Source organism: Trichomonas vaginalis, chromosome IV (genome assembly GCF_026262505.1).
Source record: "Trichomonas vaginalis G3 chromosome IV, whole genome shotgun sequence".
Taxonomy (NCBI): Eukaryota; Parabasalia; order Trichomonadida; family Trichomonadidae; genus Trichomonas; species Trichomonas vaginalis.
In genome coordinates, this window is record NC_067206.1 from 3,262,683 (window position 1) to 3,282,427 (window position 19,745).

Consider the following 19,745-nt stretch of genomic DNA (forward strand, 5'->3'; position numbering starts at 1 on the left):
AACAAAAAATCTTTCTATTTCCAATTATTATCATTATTTCACAAATTTTATAAATTCAATGAATATTTTGAAAGAGTATTTGGCCTTATATAATGGTCGACCAGATATACGCTATCGTTTTTCACTTTTAAAAACAATTCATACTTACTTCAAACATGGAGTAACTATTATAGGGGAAAAACCGATAAATCATGAATATTAGTTATCAGATTAGCGAAACACAAAAGCCAACAAAAAAGTTTTAAAAATGAATAAAATCTTTATTATTTTATTTATGCTAAATTCTTTGCGATATTCACGAATTCTTTTCTCATTTCTAAGATAGGAAGTAATGGATTTATATTCTTTGTTGCTTTATTAATCTCTGGGACGCAATATCTAGGAATGAACAGTTCATCTACGAACAAAGAAGTTGGTTCACCCCATTCATCAACTTCCAACTGATTTTCTAAATTCTTTATCCATAATTTTGCAATTTCATGTTTCGTTTCATTTGAAATCTTCTTCAACAACTCATCCATCACGAACATTTCGCATTTCATATCATCATTATTCATCAATGCGTAAGAAGACAAAACTTTCGTTCTAACAGCAGGAATATCATTCATAACTAACAAGAAAACAACAGGAATCAATTTCTCTGACTTGAGAAGTAAATTCGTAATAGAAGCCAATGATAAATGAACAGGAGTCATCTTAGAAGAGAAATCAATTGACTCAGAAATGAACAAATCTCTGCATTTTTCGATTTCTTTGATATCAGGATTTTCCATTTTTGTCAACAAAGAAATCAAAGAACTTCTTAATGCAACAGAATGAGCTCTCATTACTAAATCAATCAACTTCGGAAGTTTCTCATTCGATATATAGTTATTTGGCAATCTCTTTGACAAGAACTGAGAAGCATTGATAGAAACAGCTTCGTTCATATCCAAAACATCATCAGAGATGATTTTTGACAAAAGGAAATCGAACATTTCTTTCGGAACTTCTTTGTTTTCACTCCAATTTCTCAACAAAGGAACAATTGTTCTCGAAGTCATTGTGTCACTGAAAATTCCACAATATGCCAATGCACTTGCTTCATCAGAAATAAAGTGTCCTTGCACTAATTTCAGTGGTTGAATGTTGACTTTCGCTGCATTTGCACAGATCAAATAATCTTCTCTTGCCATTGGAGGAATGACATTTACATTCATGTAAGGAACGTAGCAACCTTTGACATCTTCTATTTCACTTATTAATCGCATTGCCAAGACACATCCATGGAAAGTATTCCAGCCATGTCCGCACATTCTTTCTGACAAAATATCAAATAATTTCCTTCTTTCAGTGATTGGATAAACAGCCAACAAAGCACGACTTGCAACTCTTCTTATTCTTGATAATCTCGATTGCAAGTGCTGAATGATTGCTTCACTCAGTTCTTTATCTCCTGTGTCTGCTTTGAACAATTCTAAAATGGCATTTGCCATGTAAATTGCGTGAGAATTGAATGAGTTCAAAGCTGTCAAAAGAGTTTCTCTTGAATTTTGTATTTTAGAGAAGAACTGGTAGCGAATAATTGATGTAGAAGCAGCTGCATCAATTCCTCCAATGTTGCAAGTCTTATGTAAGAAAGCAACTAATGTTAAATCAACAGCAGAAATAACATCCCATGATTTAAATCTGTAAGCAGCATCAAATATTACTGCTAAAATTTCTCCAAACAAAGGTTCACATTTTGCAGAAGATTCAGATTCATTAACAATTGCTTTGAGAATGTTCATTGCGTTTGCTGCTTCTGTATCATTCTCTGTCTCTCTTATCAACTTAATCAATGCAGTGATGAGTCTGACAAACAGATTTAGTGGTGAATTAGCTGGTTCTGATCGAATCAACGCCAAAGCTAAGAATGGTAATCCTGCAGATCTCCTCATATTTGCCATGTCATAAGAATTCAGTGCTTCAATGAGTTTGACTGTGAATTCATCTGCAACATTAGATTTGCCAATGTAATAACAGATCTTTAGGAATCTCTCAAGTGTTTCAACACTTTGACAAACAAAGCCTGGAATTCTTGTGTTGAAAAGTGACAAAAACACTTTTTTAGTTGCATTTTCAATTTTTTCTGGGGAAATATCTGATTTGAGTTTTAAGCAGATGTAAGACAAAACTGAGAAGAACTCTGATTGCGTTTCCCAATGATTTTCATCAAATTTTTCTGAATATAAGATATCAAAAATTTTTTCTTTGTAAAATTCACAATTATCAACTGTTGTGTCATTTCTTGCTAGTAATAACTTGATCTTAACTAACTGATCGTATTCCATCGGTGGAAAATCTTTTTCTTCAATTTTAACCGTCACTTTTTGTTCTAATCTCAAAACAAATTTTTCTACATCTTCTGATTTGAGATTAACGAACAAATCTTTGACATTATCTTGTTTTGCAAGTTCTCTCATTGTAGAAATAACTTGCTGTCTGATGTCAAATGCTCTATCGTTCAAAAGTGACGCCAAAAGTATCAAATCTTCATTCGAATGAATTTGAGGGAAATATTTCCACAAATTATTCGCAATTGTGAAACTGAATGATCTCTGTGTTGGGATATAGCAAGATCCCATATGTTTTGTTACAACCTTTAGTAAGTTTTCAAGGAATTTTTGTGTGTTTAAATTTGAAAATTTCTTTCCTTGAGTGGAAATTCTTTTGAACAACTCATTCATTGAATCACAAATTGCTGTCTGATGAATTGTTGAGTCAATCAACATAATTCCTTCCATGTCATTTACGAAATCATCGCAATCTTCCTCTGTATAAGGAAATCCTGCATAAGCAAAAGCATGCATTGATCGACACCTTAAATCCCAATTTCCATTTTTACGGGCGTATTTAAGATCTTCCCTTATTTCAGAAATAAAATTAACTTCTTTTGTTACAGAAGGAGCTGCAATAACAAGTTCAAATTTCAACCACGCTTTGGCAAATTTTTGTGTCACTTTTGTAATTTTTTCATACATAATATGAATTAAATCTTTGTTCGCTCTTAAAAGAGGGAAAAGAAGAGCATTTAATGGAATTAATGCAGCTGTTTGTGATGTATTGATTGCATCATTAATCATCACATCAATGAAAGACAAACAGATATATTTAAGACCAGTAAAAGATGCAATACATTTTGCAATAAACGGTTTGTTGTTTTGGTCTTCTGATGCTTTTAACAATGTCTCTAGTAACTGAACACTTTTGTCTGGATGTACATATTGTAAAAGTGTTGGCATCGTGTATTTCTTTAGTTTTGAATTCCATGGAATGTCAAGAAATTCATCAATGAAAAAGTGACAAACATCAACTGTTGAATCTTCTTTTTCTGCTCTCTTTATTATTGCATCGAACATTCTACACAAAGAAAGCCTGACTTGGTCATTAGCTGTTGAGAAATCTCTGAGCATTAGATCAGAACATTCTTGTAATTTGTCTTTCATGTTGTCAATTGTAGTGATCGCAAGAGTTACAGCGTTGTAACAGTTCGTAAGAACATCTGGATCTGTTGATGTCTTCGATAGATTGTATGCACGGTCAAAAACTCCTAATGCGTCTTCCGATGACTTCATTTCTCTGGCGAGTTCGGCCAAAAGTAAGATAAACCTTTGCTGAGTCATCTTGGAAAGTAAATGCTGTGAGAGATGGTTGACTGAGAAGACACCTTTGAGAGTTTCTTGGGAATGAAGGTGCATCATGGAACTGGCAATGAATCTGATAGCACCAAGAGATTCGTAGTTCATTTCGTGGTTGGCAACATTGAGAAATGCTGTTGTAAAGTAGGAAAGTAAGTGTGTTGATTCGAAATCGTTCTCAAGGCTTTGTAATTCGATACCAAAACTGAAATTGGTTTCATTTACAAAGGCAACAAAGCCTTCAATGACTTTTGGTAGAGTTTTGAATGAGTGTTGTGGGAATTTTAAGATATTTCTGCAAATTGTAAGAACAAATGAGACTTCTTTTCCTTCGAAAGTAATCTTGTTTCCATACATTGTCCAAAAGTTGATCAATGAACAAACGTTCGGTGGTATTGCTTCCCAGAAAGAAAGTTTTAATTTTTCTTTACATAGATTAGCGTACTGATCAGCTAATTGCTTTCCTGCTACTTGTGTAACAGCATGCTGAAGGAAGTTGTTTGGAAATAGTTTTGCATCTTGGTCGCAGAAAAGAGAGGATAAATCTTTGATTGCTTGAGAAGCATCCTTCTCAAGAATGTTTTTTAGGATATTATCAGCTTGTCTGAGTGTTTTATTCGAGATTACTACATCTCTAACAAGCAATTCTTTAATTTCCTCCATTCTATTCTTTTTGACCACTCAAATCGACGATAGAAAATTTTGCAGATGAAAAATTCTGAATTATTACCGATCACCAAAAATATTATTTATAATGCGATAATCTACTTAATTTTGAAATCAAATTTCGAAATCAAAGAAATTATCTGCTAAATTGATACTGAATGAGTCTGTAAGTGTTGTACATGAAATATGCATACGTAGTTCCTTTAATAAGTGCATACAAAAGGGTAGAGCTTAATATCTGAAATATGATGGTTGTATTAGTGGGAAGATTCGAATTTCTCTCCAACTTTTAGAGCATACATATGCAATATATAATTATTGTTTAGGTTATGGTTCATTTTAATTAGATTGAATTTTTTTCGATCATTTTTCCAAGGGAAATTGGCTAAATTACGTGATAAATCCGGATGTTATGACAATTGACAGGCATTTGCTATTTTGTTGACAAAATTTTGACCATATTGAATTAATTTGAATAAGTTTATAAAATTTTCATGGTCGAACCTTCGATTGAGATAGAAACTGCACCGCTTGAAGGTGAAACATCAATCCAAACATGCAACAGAGTCAAAGAAAATGTTCCAAGCTTAATAAATCTTTCGAACGAAAATCAAATGTATCAAATTACTAAGAATTTCTTTAAAAGGCGTTCAAAATATAAGAAAAAAGAAGAAAATGATGCTTCAATTGACGATTCAAGCAGTTCAATGTCTGAAACACTAAAAGAAACACTCAATTTACCAAAGAAACATCGAAGAAGTTCTTTAAAGCATTCAGAATCAAATCAAGCATTGGCAGAGTTAGAGGGTAATCAAGAGCGTCCAAGACCAGTTTTTGAGGATTTGCAAATTTTTCCTTCAAAGCCGACATCCAAAATTGAATACAAAGATACTCTTTTCAGTCGTTTTGAAGCCGACACACAAGAAGATTCATCTAGTTTTATAATTGATACCAACTGTAAGGTTGGAATTGGATTTTTCGTATTTTTAGTATTACTTGAGATCCTGTACATAGTTTTAACAATCGGATTCAAGATTGAAATAGCTTAATCTTGTATATTTATTATATTTTTTTTTAATTTATTGTTTGTAATCGTTTAATAAATCCATGGAATCTATCTTTTAATGCTTTGTTTTTCAATAGCCTTTTATAAATCACCTATTATCCAAGGTTTGTACTTCATATATAACATTTCTGTTGTTTCATCTCAAAAATATCTATTGAGAATCAGTGAATCATTACTACATCCAATACATTTGACTTATTTGAGCTTTCGATCTAACACATGTTAAAAATTCAAAACAATTTGATTTTGATTAAGGCACAATAAAACTTATTTAAGAAAAATATGTTGATATGAATCGAAATATATTATAAAAAGCATATTAATAAACTTAAAAATAATTTTTTTATAAATTCACAATATTTTTTTGATTTTTTTCTTTTGATTGAAATAATATATTATTTCTGAGTTTTCTTAGGTCTTTCTACTACTATTGGACCTGGTTTAACTTGTCTTCTCATGTATAATTCGTCTTCGTTATACATATTTGTATCATCAGGAATTCCTAACATTGCTTCCAACATGTCTGGAGGAATATCTCCGGCACCGTTGTTGTTATTTGTTGGAATATTAAACTGTGGATTATGATAAACTTGGAAATCATCTTCTTCGAAGTCGAAATCATCTTCGAAATCTTCAAATCTAACAGGAACATTTTCAGGAATTGGATCTCCTGGTTTTCTTCTCTCAACAACAATGTTGTTACTTCCTAAAACAATTTGTTTTGGTTTAGAATCATTCGCAGCAAACAAAGAATCAGGTAAATCATCATGTTCATTAGCAGCAAACTCCTCTTCTTCATCATGTTGTTGTGGAACCGTTACAGGTGTGAATTTTCCACAATTTTCATCTTCCAACATTTCCAACAATGAATCAGGAGGTAAATTCTCGTATCCTTGTGGAATCTTGTAGATGAACTTTCCGTCTTTAGAACGAATGTAGTTTTCGTTACTATCAGGGAAAGACAAGATGACTGGTTCATCTTCTTCTGTCAAAATTGGTTGAGCTATTTCTGCCAAGTCAGTTTTTTCTTTGGCAGATTTCTTTTCTTCTTCTGTCATCTTTCTGACTTCAACTTTCTTTTTGACTTCTTTGTTTGGCTTTTCTACGACAGGTGGCTCGATTTCTTCGCCTTCGACGTATACATCTTTGAATTCATCGTATTCATCATCAATGTCATCTTCAAATGCTTTGAATAAATCTTCTTCTTGTTTGTCAATTTTTTGAGAATTTTTATTTTCTTGTTCTGTATCAGACTTACCTAATTTTAATTGTTTAGAGCTATCTGATGATTTCTGGATAGTTATTGATTTGCTGTCTTCTGTTTGTTTTCTCTTTTGAAGTGCTTTCTCTATGTCTTCTTTAGAAATAGGAGTCATTTGCTTGTCAAAGTTTGGATCCATTGTGAAATGAATGAAATCTCTTGCGTTTGCAATGTAATGATTAATGTAATCTGCGTATTCTTCAGGATAAAATGATGCAAATGTAAGTGGAAATGCTTCATGGAGTTGTTCATAGATCATTTCGTTTTCTGGCCAAAATCTGTCATAGATAACTCCATCAGATCCCTGGAAATACTCAATATCTCCAAGCATTTCATCGATGTCTTCTTCTTCCTCATCTTTCTGTTCCTCCTCTTCTTCTCCTGGTTTTGCCATGTCTTCTGGCTTTTCTTCCTCTGCTTGAATGTCTTCATCATTTGGATTCTGTTCTTCCTCTTCTTCCATCTTATTTTCTTCTTTCTTTTCTTTATTTTCTGGAATAATTTCTTTCTTCTCTTGTTCAATTTGTTCTTGAACTTTTTGTTCTGGTGGATTGATTTCTTTGATTTCTTCTTGTTTTGGTTGTTCTGTTTCTTTCTTTTGTTCAATTGGTTCTTCTTGTTTCTGTACTGGTTGTTCGGCTTCTTTTTGTTTGATTTCTTCTTGTTTCTTTGGCTCTTCTTTAATTTCATCTTTCTTTGTTTGTTCGATTTCTTTTGTTTCTTCTTTCTTTTCTTCAATTGTTGGTTTAATTTCTTCTTTGATTTCATTTGGTTTAGTTGAAGTATTTTCTTTGATTTCAGTTTCTTCAACTTTCTTTTCTTCTTTTGGTTTGGCTTCTTCTTTCTTTATTTCTTGCTTCGGTTTAATTTCTTCTTTTTCAGTTGGAATTACTTTCTTTTCTTCTTCATTATTTTGTTTGATTTCTTCTTCTTTTTGAATGAATTCAACTGGTTCTTGTTGAGAGATCTGTTCGAATGCAGTTGAAATGTCTTTGTCCTGTTGTTGAGCTGAGTTTGTTTCCATTACAAATGATGGACCTAAGTCTTCGTCATCAGCCATGTTATCAAACTCTTCTTCCTCTTCAAATTTCTGTTGTTTCTTCATCAAAACAACATTTCCACCGAAATCATTGTTTTCTTCATTGAATTCCTCTTCTTCAAATGATTCTTGTCTCTGTTTCTGAGTGTCTTTCTTAATAACAAATTGAGGACCAAGTTCATCAACTTTCTTTTGTTCAATTTTTGTTTCTTTTGGTTTTTTGTTTTCTTCTTTTGTGACTTTCTTTGGTTCTTCCTTTGTTTGTGACTTTCCAATGAATCCTTTAGATATAACTAATCCATTCTTTGATTTAGGTTCTTCTTCTTCGTATTCTTGGTCTAAATCAGAGTAAGATTCAGAAATTTGTGCTTTCTTCTGAACAACCAATGTTTGCTTGTGTTTGCGATCATGTCTATGACGTCTTTGAAGTAGTTCTGGTGGCTCTGGATCTTCTGGCATCGGATATTTTGATGGATTAATCTTATGAAGTTTTACAGCGTTGACGAACTCAGGAGAAAGCTGTGTCATCTTCTCATCGAGGTTAATATCAGTCAATAGTCTCAAGCAATCGTCTGGAACTGTATCTAATATCTGATAAATATATTCATAAATAAAATCTGGCAAAAATCTTTCGAAATCTTCAGGGAAAACTTCGCCATAGTCATATAACAGTTCTTCAACAATTTCATCTTCAGGAGGTAAAGGAATTGGGTTTTGTAAAGGAGATTTCCTCTTTTTCTTTCTATGTGACGATTTCTCAGGCATTTGATACTGATTCTGCTGTTGCATCTGATACTGGTATTCTTGTTGTTGCTGCATTTGGTATTGGTCTTCGTTTGGATCCTGATTTGGCCTTTGTATCGAAATTCCAAAACTATTCAAAGCTTTTGATGGTTTATCCATGTTTCCAACCCTTCCGAATGACAGTTTATGTGTGTTCTGCTGTACTTGTATTGGTTGTTGCTGTGGATAAATTTGAGATACTTGGGAATACTGTTGTTGCTTTGGTTTGTTCATTCCTGGTATTTCTGCCTTGATTCCAAACTCACTTGCAATGATTACGTTCGCTTCTTTGTTCGGAATTCGTGATGATGAACCTGGAGGCTGAGCATTGATTCCGTAATGGGCCGCAAGTGCTGTTTGTCTGAACTGTTGATTATCTTGTTTCTTGTCGCCTGGTAGTTCAGCTGTAATTCCGAATTTTGAGGCATTTCGAATCGCATTTTCTCTGTCAACATTAACATTCTGCGGTTGTGACTGGTATTTCGGATCATTTGGTAGTTGCATTGATATTCCGAGCTTTGCAGCTGCAGAAATTCCAGCTTGGCCGTATTGAGGTGTTGGATTTTGTTGAATTGGCTGTTGCTGAGTTTTCTGAGGATTAGGAGCAAATTTTTGTGATGGAGCTTCCGCTTGTATAACAAATTTGGCTGCTGCTGAAAGACCAGAAGATAATTTCGTATTTTGTTGGAAATTTCCTTGTTGTTGTTGCTGAGGATTGTTTGGATATTGCTGTTGAATGTTAATATCACGTCCATTGTTACCGTATTGCATCTGTTGGTTATATTGATAATTTCTTTGAGAATATCTATTTGGATTAGGAGGCATTTGGTAAGCGCTTTGCTGATATTGATTTTGCTGCATATCTGGATAATTTTGTCCAGGAGAATTCGTAGAAAATTGATGAGTTGGAGATTTTCCTGGAGGAGGATACATTCCGGGCATCATTCCAGGTGGAGGCATTCCTCCTGGAAGATATCCCATTGGTGGATAGCCTGGAGGAGGAACAATTGGATTATAACCAGGAGGAGGTATTGGATATCCTGGTGGTGGCATTGGTGGATATGGCATTCCTGGAAGCATCATATTTGGAGGTGGCATTCCAGGCCTTTGTCCCATATATGGAGGAGGTGGGTAAAAACCAGGCGGCGGAGGCATAAAAGCCATAGGATGTGGATAGCCAGGTGTGAATCCTTGCGGATATTGATTTTGAGAGCCATAGCCTGGTGGAATTTGTGGATCCTGATTTCGGATTGGTGATTGCATGAAATTTTGATTACCACCACGTGTAGGTGTTGAGTATATATCTACACTAGGCTTTTGTGATTGATTACCTCGTTGTTGTCCATAGTTTTGCATGTGAGGATTTTTTTCCGAGGTAATTCTGAAAAAAAAATTCAGAAAAAAGATTTCCGAAAAAAGGCTATTATACATCAAACAAGTGATTTATCATTATCAATCTATAGGATAGCAGTTACTGGCATAAATACATATTAAAATGATTCATGGATTTGACTTTTCCTTTCAAATCAATCTAATCAGGATATTGTCTAAAAAGTGACATTTTCGATGCAAAAAAGCAAGACTTCTGATATCCAAAAAAGCATTAAAGTAGGTGACGTAAATATTTGGGAAAGAATCGTCCATCCGATTAATACATATAATCCTACAGGTAAACACGGAAATCTTATTTTGAAGATGTCAGATTTAGTTCACGACATTGAACTATGCTCTGCCGAAATACTCGATAAAAATCGCTTCCAATCGGTCGGATTTTTACTAAATGTTAACAATCCAATTGATATTCCTTTTGGAACTAAGCTCAAATATACCTGCAAAGTTAAGGAGATTAACAAAGACAAAATTACATTTAGCGCTGTTATATCTGATGCATTTAACGATACTACTTTTGCGACTGGAGAGCATATTCGTGCTGTTATAGGACTTATGGAATGATTTATACTTGTGTTTTACTTACCTTTTAAACTATGTAATTATATTATACTATTGGCATATAATTTGCTAAATTAATTTTCTATATTTTTTATTCTCTCAATACCAACCTAATATTTCTGACAAATCAAAAATGCCGTAGTATAAAGGCCCCACATACCAAGAATACTTTTTCTTGCTTATTGAAATTTCTTGATTATGCTTCCATAGACAGAATAGAAAGATACTAATACACAAACTGTTGGTTCGCATAATATATTACTACTAAATATGCTTTGTTGACTTATTAAACTTAATGTTGAATTTTCGTATAAGAAAATCTGTATGACAGTTAAAAGAAAATGTCATAAATCGAGTGCAATGATGATATTCATTGATATTCCACTACAGATAACTATAAATGCTAGGTTCACTTGTGAACTAGTGAACTTCCCTGACGATAATTTTCTTGAAAATTTTACACGAAAAGTGAAAGATTTTCGTTTCCCTTTTTAGATGGATGAGCAAACATACTCTATTGACAAGCTAGTTTCACTTTATAACGAAACTTCAGAGCCAAACTGGGCTACTGATGCAAGTAATGTTGCTTGTGATCCACACACTCCAATTTCAAATTATGACTTTCCTCCTTCAATTGATGTAGCTGAAGAAAATCACAAAGAATATGAAGAAAATGAAGATTGTAATGCCAGCAAGCAAGATTCCAGTAATTTTTCAGCTAAACAAAATGAAAATCAAGATACTGACAATTCTACAAATAATCACAATGATACCCAGCGTGACAGTTTACAAAGCAACAACATTAATGATGCAATTACTGAGAAAAATGAAGAAAAAACAAATGAAGAAAATATTTCAAAGGAAACAGATCAAAACTCAAACTTAACAGAAGAAACAACAGATTTGCAGCAAAATCATACCGATTCTACTGAATTTACAAACGAAAAATTGGAGATTTCAAATCAAAATGCCGAAATCAAAGAAGAAACAGAACAAAACAATGAAAACACTGATGAAAACAACAAAGAAGAGAAGTTTATTGGGTTTATGACCGCTAGTGGTAAGAAACCACTTACTCCATCAGAAGATTCATTAAAGAAAGCACAAAAACTACTTGAAAACAACAAAAACATTGCAAATGAATCAATTTCTACAAATCAAAAAGAAATTACAGCGAAATTTGATGAATCTAATCAAGATTCCAAAGAAATACCAAATGAAAACACAAACAATGAACAACTTAATGACAAAAATCAGTTTCTTGGATTCACAACAGCTAATGGTAAAAAATCAATTGTTCCTTCTGAAGAATCAATGAAAAAAGCAAAGAATTTGATGAAATCTGCTGAAATAGAAAGAGAAAATCAATTTGTTGGATTTACAACTGCTAATGGAAAGAAATCATTAAATCCATCAGAAGAATCAATGAAAAGAGCACAAAACATGTTTAATAATGATGAAAATCAGAACCAATTTGTTGGATTTACTACAGCTAGTGGAAAGAAATATTTGCAACCATCAAAAGAATCACTAAGAAAAGCAGAGAATTTAATGAAATCTGCCGAAGAAGAATTCAAAGGATTTACAACAGCAATTGGAAAAAGAAATTTAAATCCATCTGAAGATGCATTAAGAAAAGCACAAAATATGTTTAGTGATAATAATGAACAACAATTTGTTGGATTCACAACTGCAAATGGAAAGAAACCAATTATTCCATCAGAAGAATCAATGAAAAAAGCACAACAAATTATGGATAATGCAAGAGAAGAAAGTAAACAAGAATTTGTTGGATTTAGTACTGCAAATGGTAAAAAATCTTTAATTCCTTCTGAAGAATCACTAAGAAAAGCAGAGAATTTGATGAAATCTGCTGAAATAGAAAGTGAAAAACAATTTGTAGGATTTACAACTGCCAATGGAAAGAAATCATTAAATTCATCAGAGGACTCTTTAAGAAAAGTACAAGGAATGTTTAATGTTAACAATGAACAGCAATTCATTGGATTTTCTACAGCCAATGGAAAGAAACCAATTGTTCCATCAGAGGAATCATTAAGAAGAGCTCAACAAATAATGAATGCAGCAGAACAAGAAAGTAAGCAAGAATTTGCAGGTTTTTCAACAGCTAATGGCAAAAAGTCTTTGATGCCTTCAGAAGAATCATTAAGAAAAGTACAAAATATATTTAACGATAATAATAATGAACAACAATTTTCTGGATTTAGTACAGCAAATGGAAAGAAGCCAATTATTCCTTCTGAAGCCTCTATTAGAAGAGCACAACAAATCATGGATTCAGCAGAAAATGAAAGTAAACAAGAATTTTCAGGTTTTTCAACAGCAAATGGAAAAAGAAGTCTGAATCCATCAGAAGAATCATTGAGAAAAGCACAAAATATATTTAATGATAGTAATGAACAACAATTTTCTGGATTTAGTACAGCAAATGGAAAGAAAGCATTAGTTCCATCTGAAGAATCAATGAAAAAAGCACAACAAATAATGAATGATGCAGAACAAGAAAGTAAACAACAATTTAGTGGTTTTTCAACAGCGAATGGTAAAAAATCATTAAATCCATCAGAGGAATCATTGAGAAAAGCACAATCAATTATGGATTCAGCTGAAAAAGAATATGAACTAAAAAGAACTCCAAAAACATCTATCTCCAAAAATTCAGAAATTCCTCTTCCTTCTTTCGATGATTTGTCACAAAGATCATCTCAATCATCAGCTGTTTTAAGAACTCCAAACAGAACAACATTTCTTGCCTCTCCATCTCCTTCTTCATTCAAGTTCTCTCCTTCAGGAATGGCATTATCTAACTATGTTGGAAATTCTGCAATGGCAACTCCAACAAAACCAAAACCAACATCTACTTTAGTCACTTCACAATCAAATAGAAACTCTCAAACACCACAAGGAAAGAAACCTTTCAAACCGCCAACAATGACTTCTAAAACTGCGCCAGTAACTCCAATGAAAAGTGACACAAAGACGATAGCAAAACCTGATCGTTTAGTGACAGTTTTTGAGATGCCGAACAATATAAGAAGGGAAACATTGAAAGAATATTCGAAGTACAAAGGAGTTCCAAAAAGGGAATATGATCCAATGGAATTTACATCTGATGATGCTTTAAATTACAGATTTCCTCCTCCTGATTATCGCGGAGTTAATGATATATATGTTGCTTTGTTAGAAAAGAATGTTGATCCATTACTTCTAAAACCATCATGGGTGAGAAATCATTACAAATGGATTGTTTGGAAATTGAAATGTTTAGATTTATCATACAAAGAAATTAATCAACAAAATAACGAACAAATTCTGACATTTGACAACGTTTTGTCAGAAATGTTATTTAGAATACAAAGAGAGATTTACGAAGCAAAAAGATCATCACTAAAACTAATCCATGAAAGAGATGCTCCCCCTAATTTATTCATTATTCTTGCCGTGTCAAAAATTCTTGATGACGGTTTGATTGAATTAACTGACGGTTGGTATTCAATACAAGGAGCATTAGACATTAATTTGAACAAACTCCTTAAAGAAGGGAAGATAAATGTTGGTGACAAATTGAGAATTTGCAATGCGACACTTGATGGAGAAGATGCATGTGATCCATTGGAAAGCAAAGCAAACAGCACGAGATTGATGATGAGAATGAATTCAGTTCGAAGAGCAAAATGGTATGAGAGTTTAGGTTTCCAAAAGATCGCTTTGTTCCCTGTAAATATAAGGAGTTTGGTTGGAAATGGAGGATTAGTTCCTTACATAGAAGTAATAATTCAAAAGAAATTGCCACTTTTATTCAGAGAATCAAAAAGTGACGGAACATCAGTTGTCAGAAACCAAACTCTCCAAAACATATACGAAAGAGAAAGAGAGAACCAACTCCAGAATGATCTGGAAAAGGCAAGAATACAGTGGTCAAAAGAACTAGAAGAAGATGGAACAGATTCTTTAAACGAATGTCCAAAATTGAAAATTTATTTGAAAAGTGACAACCCATCATTATATTTGAATAGTTTACAAAATGACGATAGAAAAGAACTTGAATTTTATATCAAGAAACATGAGAAAGAAGTAGACGAATTCTACAGGAATTATACTGAAGAATTCATGAAAGATTACAAAACAGAGTCAACTCCTTTCTTCACAGTACTTTGTACTGATCTTTGTCCGTTTAAAAATAATGATTGTGAAGTCACTTTTTGGAGACCATCTTTGGAATTATTTGACACTTTACAAGAAGGTTTATGTGTCAGAATTTATCATTTAGGGTCCAGTGAAACAAGAGGAAACAGACTGACATCAAAAGGAAATCCACACATAGATATTTTAAGTCCTCAACCAAAACTGTCACGTTTTCTGTTTAGACCTCGTCACGTTTTTGAAAATTTCAGTGAATTATGGAGATTTGGAAAAATAGGACTATCTACAGGAACTTTTGTTGATATCAATGGTTTCGCGTTGATGTCTGAAAATAATTGTCTCTTCGTTGTTGACGGTTCGGCGGTTTTGACATGTATTGAAGCGAGGTTGTCAAAACCGGAAGATATTCTCAATTTAAACGGTTTTGTGACGATAGAAAATCTGAAATACCAAAGTTTAGATGATTCATCAGGAATTATTTTGTTGTTGGCAAATGAGTCAACCGTTTTTAACCGTTCACCTAACAAACAAAACCGTTTTATTTGGGATTATTTCCAGAATGTTGTTAAACCAGGAATTGACTTCAAAAAATACTCGAAATTCATGAAGAGAATCATTTTGGGCCAAAGAACAAAATTAAATCATCAAATATCAGATCTGACAGTGTCAAAACCGTTATCAAGTATTTTGACATTTTTGCCATTTGACAAAATTGAATTTGCCAAAAAAGACGATAAACATATTGTTTTCTTTGGTTTGACAGGAGATGAAAATTCCATTGACAATTTGACAAACAACGATTATTTTGTCAGTGGACTGAATTTGATGATGAAAGTCACAGATGGAATAGGAACTTCATTCTTGAGAATCAATGCATTGATTATTTACAAATTCTTTGTTTCTTTTTCGACTCAAATTTCAAATTCGATGAGAAGGAAATTGACAAAGTTTTATGATGATTTCTTTTCTCAAAAAGACGAAAAAGATATTTTGGGACACGTCAGATCGAAGATATTGGAGAATTTCCAGATTGACACGAATTCAATTGAGACAGTTACAAGAGTTTTAATTTACCACGGATACATTTGTTATGATGAGAAAACAGCGAAGAATTTACTTACAAAAATTGCGGTAAGTCCTGTTTTTCCATTCAGAGCTGAGGAATGGATGAATTTCTCTGTTCTGTTGAGTGACGCATTAACTGAATGCGAATTCTCTGTTGAATACTTCTCTGGAGATAATGGAGATAACATTGTTATCAACGCCTCATCAATTGGAGCTGTTGACAACAAAACATCAATCAAATCTCTCATGGAATCATTTTAACTTTTAATATTTTTTGTTTGTTTTATTAATTAATTTTCGTAAAAAATTGTTCTTTTTCGATTATTTAATAAGAGTTTTTAAGTTGAATTATAGTTCATTCAGTTTAATGAGACCATCAAATACTTGTTACAGAAGTATTCCCATTTATTACTTCATATCTAACGAAACTTAGTTCATATTCTGAAAGATGTCTAGAAAAATCATAAACTCACAGATAAATAAGAAGAATTATGGATCTTCATCAATCACACAATGGTAAAATGCATCATAAACATACAAATAAATGATCAGACATAATAATTTTTTTTGAAATCGTCCGAATAAATTATTGTTTTTATAATTTTTTAAACAAACATTTTATAATTTATTTCTTCATAAAAGACAAGATAGTATGAGAAGATTTCCAATCCTCTACAGCTTTTTGGATTTCATTTTGTTCGCATCCAGCAATTTCCATAATTACAGGAATTAATGTTTCTTGTGTTTTTGCATTTTGGGAGAAAAACTGAATCAAAACTGTCTTCAAATATTCAGGACTTCTTGATTCTATTTTCTTTATGTATTTCATTAACTTAACAATTCTTTTCACAGCTTCTTCATAAGCTCCATTCTTCTGTTTTAGTTCATCTTGTGTTTTAGATAAACTCAAATTAGTTTTCTGAAGATTTTCTCTTAATTCATCAACTGTTTTTGATAAATCTCCTCTAATTTTATCCAAACTCTGCAATTTACCATTTGCAATTTCATTTTCATTCTTAATTCTTTCATAATCATGCTCTTTCTCTTTTAACTTTTCACTGATTTCTTCAAAATTTGTCACTTTTGTTGAAAATTCTGTCACTTTTTGTTTTAATTCAATTATTTGATTATTTTTATTTGACAAATCCACTTTGAGTTTTGTAATTTCCATATCATGATTTGTTGCATCATTCAACAAATTATTTTCTCTATCCAATGATTCACTCAATTTCTCAGACAAATCTTTATTTTCTTCTCTTAATCCTTCAATAATTTTGTTGACATTTTCTGAATTTAAAACTGGAGTTGAATCTCTTTCACTCTTCAAATGTCTTAATTCAGAAATCATGCTTTGCAACTGGCTTTCCAAATCACTACATCTATCACTATACATCTTGTTTTCATTCTCTAATTTTTCGATTTTTTCGTGATTCATATTATTTTCTGTCACTTTTTGTAAATTAATTTCATCCAATTCTTTTGATTTTGATTTAATTTGGTCATTTAATTCATTTATTTCTTGTTTCAAGTCATTTATCATTATATCATATTTAGTTTCCATTTGTTTCTTATTCTCTGAGTTTTTCTTCTCATTTTCTTCATTTTGTTGCTGAATTTGCAAAAGAATTTTTTCTTTTTCATCAATTTTTCGTTTTTGGATCTCATTTTCTTGTTTCAGAGTTTGCAAGTTAAGTTCTAAGTTATTATTAATTTCATTCTGTTGTTTTAGTTTCTGCAAAACATTTTCTGCTGTTTCTTCTGCAGAATTTGCTCTTTTTTCCAAATTTTGACTTTGTTTTTGCAAATTTTGCAAATTTGATTTTGTTGTTTGAAGTTCTGTTGTTGCATTCTCTAAATTAGTCTTCAAAGATTTGTTTTCTGTTTTGATTGTTTCGCTTTCTTTCATCAAATTCAAATAATTTTGTAAATTTGTCAAATTTTCTTGTTTAAACTTTTTTAGATCATTTAGTTCAGTTTGCATATCTTGGTTTTGTTTAACTAGTTCTTTGTTTTGTTCTTTAATTGTTGATAATTCTTTTGTTGCCAAATCTAAGTTCTTTTCAAGATTTTGATTTTGTGATTTTGTTTTTTCATTTTCTGAGGAAAGATTTTGGTATTTCTCTGTTATTTCTTTGTTTTCTTTGCTTAAATCATTTAGTGTGTTGTTCAATTTCGTTCTGTCATTGATTAAATTTTGAATTTTTTCTGTCAAATTTTTGTCACTTTCTTCTTTTGATTTCTGCAAATTGGAAACGAAATTGGAGTTCTCTTCTTGAAGTTTCGCAATCTCACTGTCTTTTTCTTTCATTTGATTTTCAAATTCCAGAAATTTTGAATTTAATTTTTCAATAATCTTTTGATTGTTTTGGATATTTTCTTTAGATTTCTCATTTACATCATTTAATTCATCTATTTTCTTTGTGTTTTCAATTTTTTCCTGATTTAATTTTTCAATAATTTTTTCATAATTTTGGATATTTTCTTTAGATTTATCATTAACACTTTGCAAATCATTTATTTTCTTTGTAATTTCTATTTTTTCCTGATTTAATTTTTCAATAATTTTTTGATGATTTTGAAGATTTTCTAATGATTTCTCATTATTTAATTGTAATTCATTTATTTTGTTGTTGTTTTCTATTTTTTCCTGATTTAATTTTTCAATATTTGAATTAAGTTTAGAAATTTCCAATTTCAACGAATTTCCTTCTTTTTGGAGATTTTCATTTGTTAATTCCAAATTTTTGGCTTTGATATTTGATGATTCCAATGATTTCTGTAAATCAGAAATTATATCTCTGTCTTGTTCACTTCCTGCATTCATTTGCTGCATCTTTTGAAGTTTTGTTTCTAATTCAGAATTTTTAGAAATTAAATTTGAAATTTGAGTTTCAATTTGTTGTTTCTCCATCAAAATCGTTTCATTGTTATGTTTCAACTCTATCAAACTGTTATTCAATGCCTGATTTTGTAATTCTAATTCTGATATTTTATTTTTGTTTTTATCGTTCAAATTTGACAAAGAATTTTGTAATTCATTTATTTTTGCGATGAATTCCTTTTCTTTTTGTTCTTTTTCTGAATCTAATTTTTCTAATTCGTCAGAAAGGGATTTATTGTCATCAGACAATGATTTTATTGTAGAGTCTTTCTCAAGCAACTGTTTTCTGAGTGTTTCATCGCTTGAATTGTTTTGATTTTGTAATTTTGACTTCAGATTTTCATTTTCTTTTGTAATTTCTTCGATAATTTGTTCGTACTCTGAATTATTATTCTTTTCTGCTTCTAATTTCTGCAATTTCTCCTTTAATTGGTTATTTTCTGTTGAAATTTTTGCCAAAATCGCTTCTCTTTCGTTGTGTCTCTTTCTAAGTTCTGTAACTTCTTGACTTTCTCCCTTGACTAAGCCCATAAAACCACCCAATAATGCAGATGCTTGATTTTGAAGGGTTTTTGACTTGAAATCATCATTTTCTTTTTGCAATTCGTTGACTTTGGATTGCAATTCTTTGTTTTCTTCACGTAGCTTCGCTGCGGATTCAACTACTTCATTGACATTATTATTTGCTTGCCTGAATAAGTTGTTTTCTTCCATTAGTTTGTTTCTCTCAGCTGCAAATTTCTTTGCTTGTTCTCCAATTTGAACGTATTTGCTTTCTTTTTCGACAAAATGTTGGATTTCGGAATTTAACTTTTCAATTCTATTATTTTGTTCGGTAACTGTTTTGTTAGCAGCATCTCTTTCATTTGTAGTTGTATCTATAATAGATTGTAACATCGAGATTTTAGTTTTCTTTTCTTCTATGTCATTTTTGAGTTTTCCGATTTCAGCTTCAAGATTATTGCATTTAAGAATAGTCATTTTGAGTGCTGCTTTGATCTTGGCAGGGTCAAGAGCACCAGCTTCACTCATATGATTACTCAATAAAAATTATAAATCATAAACTTGGTAAATATCACTTCATTATCATATAAAAATAGAATATATTGATATGATTATGCAAATCCCAACTTTCAAATTTATTTGAAATTTGTCTCAAAGATATAACTTGATTAATCAGGATCCATTACTTTTTAGCCAGTGTTAGTAAT

General features: G+C 31.7%; 6 protein-coding genes across 6 annotated transcripts; 3 read left to right on the forward strand and 3 right to left on the reverse strand.

The window, feature by feature from the left end:
* Window positions 1-10: 10 nt before the first annotated feature.
* On the reverse strand, window positions 11-4,335 carry TVAGG3_0019900 (thyroid adenoma-associated protein-like protein family; the record flags this gene model as incomplete). The annotated part of the gene is made up of 1 exon (XM_001316814.1): window positions 273-4,322. The coding sequence occupies one exon, from the start codon at window positions 4,320-4,322 to the stop codon at window positions 273-275; it is 4,050 nt and encodes a 1,349-aa protein (XP_001316849.1).
* A 475-nt stretch (window positions 4,336-4,810) lies between these two features.
* TVAGG3_0019910 (uncharacterized protein) lies at window positions 4,811-5,692 on the forward strand (the record flags this gene model as incomplete). Its single annotated transcript, XM_001316813.1, has 1 exon — window positions 4,820-5,374. The coding sequence occupies one exon, from the start codon at window positions 4,820-4,822 to the stop codon at window positions 5,372-5,374; it is 555 nt and encodes a 184-aa protein (XP_001316848.1).
* A 60-nt stretch (window positions 5,693-5,752) lies between these two features.
* TVAGG3_0019920 (uncharacterized protein) lies at window positions 5,753-9,844 on the reverse strand (the record flags this gene model as incomplete). Its single annotated transcript, XM_001316812.1, has 1 exon — window positions 5,787-9,830. One exon carries the CDS (start codon window positions 9,828-9,830, stop codon window positions 5,787-5,789), a length of 4,044 nt encoding a protein of 1,347 aa, XP_001316847.1.
* Window positions 9,845-10,007: 163 nt separating this feature from the next.
* On the forward strand, window positions 10,008-10,481 carry TVAGG3_0019930 (thioesterase/thiol ester dehydrase-isomerase family; the record flags this gene model as incomplete). Its single annotated transcript, XM_001316811.1, has 1 exon — window positions 10,170-10,427. The coding sequence occupies one exon, from the start codon at window positions 10,170-10,172 to the stop codon at window positions 10,425-10,427; it is 258 nt and encodes an 85-aa protein (XP_001316846.1).
* A 420-nt stretch (window positions 10,482-10,901) lies between these two features.
* Window positions 10,902-16,233, forward strand: TVAGG3_0019940 (breast cancer type 2 susceptibility protein (BRCA2) family; the record flags this gene model as incomplete). Its single annotated transcript, XM_001316810.1, has 1 exon — window positions 10,920-15,914. One exon carries the CDS (start codon window positions 10,920-10,922, stop codon window positions 15,912-15,914), a length of 4,995 nt encoding a protein of 1,664 aa, XP_001316845.1.
* Window positions 16,234-16,278: 45 nt separating this feature from the next.
* On the reverse strand, window positions 16,279-19,566 carry TVAGG3_0019950 (A-type inclusion protein, putative-related family; the record flags this gene model as incomplete). The annotated part of the gene is made up of 1 exon (XM_001316809.1): window positions 16,279-19,566. One exon carries the CDS (start codon window positions 19,564-19,566, stop codon window positions 16,279-16,281), a length of 3,288 nt encoding a protein of 1,095 aa, XP_001316844.1.
* Window positions 19,567-19,745: the final 179 nt, after the last annotated feature.